This window comes from Lupinus angustifolius, chromosome LG20 (assembly GCF_001865875.1).
Source record: "Lupinus angustifolius cultivar Tanjil chromosome LG20, LupAngTanjil_v1.0, whole genome shotgun sequence".
Lineage (NCBI taxonomy): Eukaryota > Viridiplantae > Streptophyta > Magnoliopsida > Fabales > Fabaceae > Lupinus > Lupinus angustifolius.
Genome location: NC_032028.1, coordinates 19,264,299 through 19,268,633, shown reverse-complemented (window position 1 = coordinate 19,268,633; position 4,335 = coordinate 19,264,299). Strand labels below are relative to the sequence as shown.

The window sequence follows — 4,335 nt, the reverse complement described above, 5'->3', positions numbered from 1 at the left end:
AAAATGAAAAAGGTCGAAGGATTTAACTCTCCTACACAACAAATATTAACAGACTTACATTTACCTATAAAAAACCTCGGTATAACTTTATTGATCAAGCCTTCAAAATTCATCCAAAAATTTACATGATACACTCTTTATGGTTTCCGGAAAAAAACAATGAATATTCATTTTAGTAATTTCATTCTGCATTCAACTTTTATAACGTTCTCATGCAAACAATCATTCAGCATAAAATTATACAGTGGCAAAATTTATGCTTAAATTTTCAGAATTGAAGTACTCAAGAACAATTATATAAACACGTGGATAAAGACCCAATGGAAAATAATAAATCCTCAAACTCATATTCATTATCAAATACATATGTATAATGGAAAAACATTGTCTTTTAAAACTATAAAAACTGTAAAAAAAAACGTGTTTATTTGTTTCACACATATTTACATGGTATATGGTACAATATATAGGACATGTGGCATGACTAGTTACAGAATGTTTTCAGTTATAGCAATCCCTAAGATAGCGCTTATGTTGAATGCTCTGATTGTGGTAATGCCTATAATATCTCATGCTATTATTATATGCCGTTGACACTGTTGATTACTGCAATTGTGCCTAGGATCGTGGCTGTGTTGAATGCATGGAAGGTGTATCCTTAATACGCCCCCGCAAGATAGGGGTACCATCAGCTACACCTATCTTGAAGCGAAGGTCTTGATGTCGCTGCCTTGATAAGGGCTTCGTGAGACAGTCCGCAAGTTGGTCTTTAGTGGAAACATGCTGAACCCGAATTTGGTTATGACGAACATGATCTCAGACAAAATGAATGTCTCAGACAAAATGAACATGATCTCAGACGAACCTGGATTGACTGTAAGATAAGTAGCTCCCAGATTATCACAATAGATGGTAGGGGCACTCGGTAAAGGAACAACAAGTTCAGATAGTAGTGATGATAACCAGAGAACTTCGGCAGAGGCATATACGAGTGCTCGGTATTCTGCTTCGGTGGATGATCTTGCCAATGCTTTTTGTTTGAAGGACTTCCAAGATATTGGGTTACCGCCGTAGAATGTAATGTTAGCAGATGTGGAGGTATAGTCATCTCTATTTCCAGCCCAGTCTGCATCACTAAATGCGTAACGTGTATTAGAGGGCGATCGCTTCAGGTGGAGTCCATGAAAGATGGTAGCTTTGAGGTATCGTAGAAGTCTTTTCAAGGCTGTAAAGTGTATGGATGATGGATTCTGCATGAATTGGGCAAGTTTGTTTACAGTATAGGCTATGTCTGGCCTTGTCATTGACAAGTATTGGAGTGCTCCAATGATGCTTCTGTATTCTGTAACATTTGCTATAGCAACACCATCATATCGTGTGAGGGAAGAGGTGGTGGACATTGGGGAATGAACAATCTTAGCATCTGCCATCTTTGTGCGATCAAGCAAGTCATGAATATATTTGTGTTGACTAAGAAATAGCCCTTGAGATGTAGGAATGACTTCAACTCCAAGAAAGAAATGAATGTATCCCAGGTCTTTAATGGAAAACACAGTGGCTAATGTTGAGACGCACTTTTGAATTGCTTGATAGTTGTTGCCTGTAATTAGAATGTCATCAACATATACTAAAGTGTATAGTTTGATAGTACCTTTGAAGTAGATGAACAATGATGGATCAGACTTGGAGTTGACACAGCCATATGACAGTAAAAACGAGTGTAAGGTGTGGAACCAAGCTCGAGGAGCCTGTTTGAGTCCGTACAAGGATTTCTTTAGGCGACAAACATGATCAGGATAATCGGGATGATGGAAGCCAGGTGGCTGCTGCATATATACAGTTTCAAGAAGTTTGCCATGTAGGAACGCATTGTTGACATCTAACTGGTGAATGTGCCAATGTTGTTGAATTGCCAAAGTAAGAACTAACCGAACTGTTGATGGCTTAATCACTGGGCTGAAAGTTTGATGATAATCTAGACCCGGACGTTGATGAAATCCTTTGGCAACTAGACGGGCCTTGTATCTATCAATAGAACCATTGGGGTGTCGCTTCACTCTAAAACCCACTTACACCCGATTATATTAGATGCTGTATGTTTAGGAACCAGGTCCCATGTGCCCTGCTGGATTAAAGCATTAAATTCTGATGACATTCTAATTACAGGCAACAACTATCAAGCAATTCAAAAGTGCCTCTCAACATTAGCCACTGTGTTTTTCATTAAAGACCTGGGATACATTCAAAAAAATATTAGTATAAAACAAACAAAAATAAAATATTAGATACCAAATTATAACTAAAATATATAAAAAAAATTATCTATATATTTAATTACTCAAATTTAATAAATGTGTATGCACTTTTTAATTATTTTTAAGTTTTAATTAATTATAAAACCAGTTTTATCAACAATTTTACTTTACTACACAGCTAAAATTTTAACTAAAGAAACATGGGAAATGAGCAACATGTTTTGGTACGAGAAAGGAGAAAAGATTCATTACTCATAAGTCATAACAACTGCCCATGTTTCCAACGTACAATCCCAAGAATATAATAAAATATAAAACGGAAAATGTTTTATTTAAATAAAAAAACATAACTCTAGCATTAGCTTATTAAGGTTATTGGTTAAGAACTTAAGATCTCACACTCATAGGCATACTCAATCACTCACCTAGAGATGAAGTCAACCATCATCAACACCTTCATCATCTTCATCTTCTTCTTCTTCCAATCATTCATTCTCTCATCTTCTTCAAAATCAACGAATCCATTCCCCAAACAAGCCTTCCCCACAAAATCTGGTTACTTACCAATAAACTCCACTTCAAGTTCCTCCATTTTCTACACTTTCTATGAAGCCCAAAACTCCACTTCACCACTTTCTCAAACCCCTCTTGTTATTTGGCTCCAAGGTGGCCCTGGATGCTCCTCCATGCTTGCCAACTTCTATGAACTTGGTCCCTGGCGTGTCACCAAATCTCTCACCCTTCAACCTAACCCTGGTTCTTGGAACAGGAGATTTGGCCTTCTTTTTCTTGATAATCCCATTGGAAGTGGTTTCAGTATTGCCTCAACACCAGAAGAGATTCCAACAGATCAGAACGGCGTCGCGAAGCACCTTTTTGCTGCTATAACAAGGTTTGTTAAGCTTGATCCTGTTTTCAAGTCTAGGCCTATTTATATAACTGGTGAAAGCTATGCTGGGAAATATGTTCCTGCAATAGGGTATTATATAAAGGGTGTGATTGGATTTGAAGGCGTGAAGTGTAGTAGGTGAGGTGGAGTGTGTAAAGATCACCATTAGTTGGACCGCACATCAACGTTGCTCCTGTCTTGAGATCCTTCACATGAAAAGAGAAAGGGTGAAATTCAACATACACATTGTTTTGTTGACAGAATTTGGCAATATTCTGTAACATTTTCTATAGCAACACCATCATATCGTGTGAGGGAAGAGGTGGTAGACATTGGGGAATGAACAATCTTAACATCTGCCATCTTTGTGCAATCAAGCAAGTTATGAATATATTTGTGTTGACTAAAAAATAGCCCTTGAGATGTAGGAATGACTTCAACTCCAAGAAAGAAATGAATGTATCCCAGGTCTTTAATGGAAAACACAGTGGCTAATGTTGAGACGCACTTTTGAATTGCTTGATAGTTGTTGCCTGTAATTAGAATGTCATCAACATATACTAAAGTGTATAGTTTGATAGTACCTTTGAGGTACATGAACAATGATGGATCAGACTTGGAGTTGACAAAGCCATATGACAGTAAAAACGAGTGTAAGGTGTGGAACCAAGCTCGAGGAGCCTGTTTGAGTCCGTACAAGGATTTCTTTAGGCGACAAACATGATCAGGATAATCGGGATGATGGAAGCCAGGTGGCTGCTGCATATATACAGTTTCAAGAAGTTTGCCATGTAGGAACGCATTGTTGACATCTAACTGGTGAATGTGCCAATGTTGTTGAATTGCCAAAGTAAGAACTAACCGAACTGTTGATGGCTTAATCACTGGGCTGAAAGTTTGATGATAATCTAGACCCGGACGTTGATGAAATCCTTTGGCAACTAGACGGGCTTTGTATCTATCAATAGAACCATTGGGGTGTCACTTCACTCTAAACACCCACTTACACCCGATTATATTAGATGTTGTATGTTTAGGAACCAGGTCCCATGTGCCCTGCTGGATTAAAGCATTAAATTCTGATGACATAGCGGCACGCCATTCAGGAGAAGCCATTGCTTGTGACATACATGTTGGTTCATGCGATGATGGGAGAGGGTGCTTTGTCACCAGCAAGAATTTTTTCTTGGG

General features: G+C 38.1%; 2 protein-coding genes across 2 annotated transcripts; one reads left to right on the top strand and one right to left on the bottom strand.

Moving 5' to 3' along the window:
* Positions 699-1,832, bottom strand: LOC109335536 (uncharacterized mitochondrial protein AtMg00810-like). The gene has a single exon (XM_019571672.1). The coding sequence runs from the start codon at positions 1,830-1,832 to the stop codon at positions 699-701; it is 1,134 nt and encodes a 377-aa protein (XP_019427217.1).
* On the top strand, positions 2,645-3,286 carry LOC109335535 (serine carboxypeptidase-like 50). The gene has a single exon (XM_019571671.1). The coding sequence runs from the start codon at positions 2,687-2,689 to the stop codon at positions 3,284-3,286; it is 600 nt and encodes a 199-aa protein (XP_019427216.1). The 5' UTR covers positions 2,645-2,686.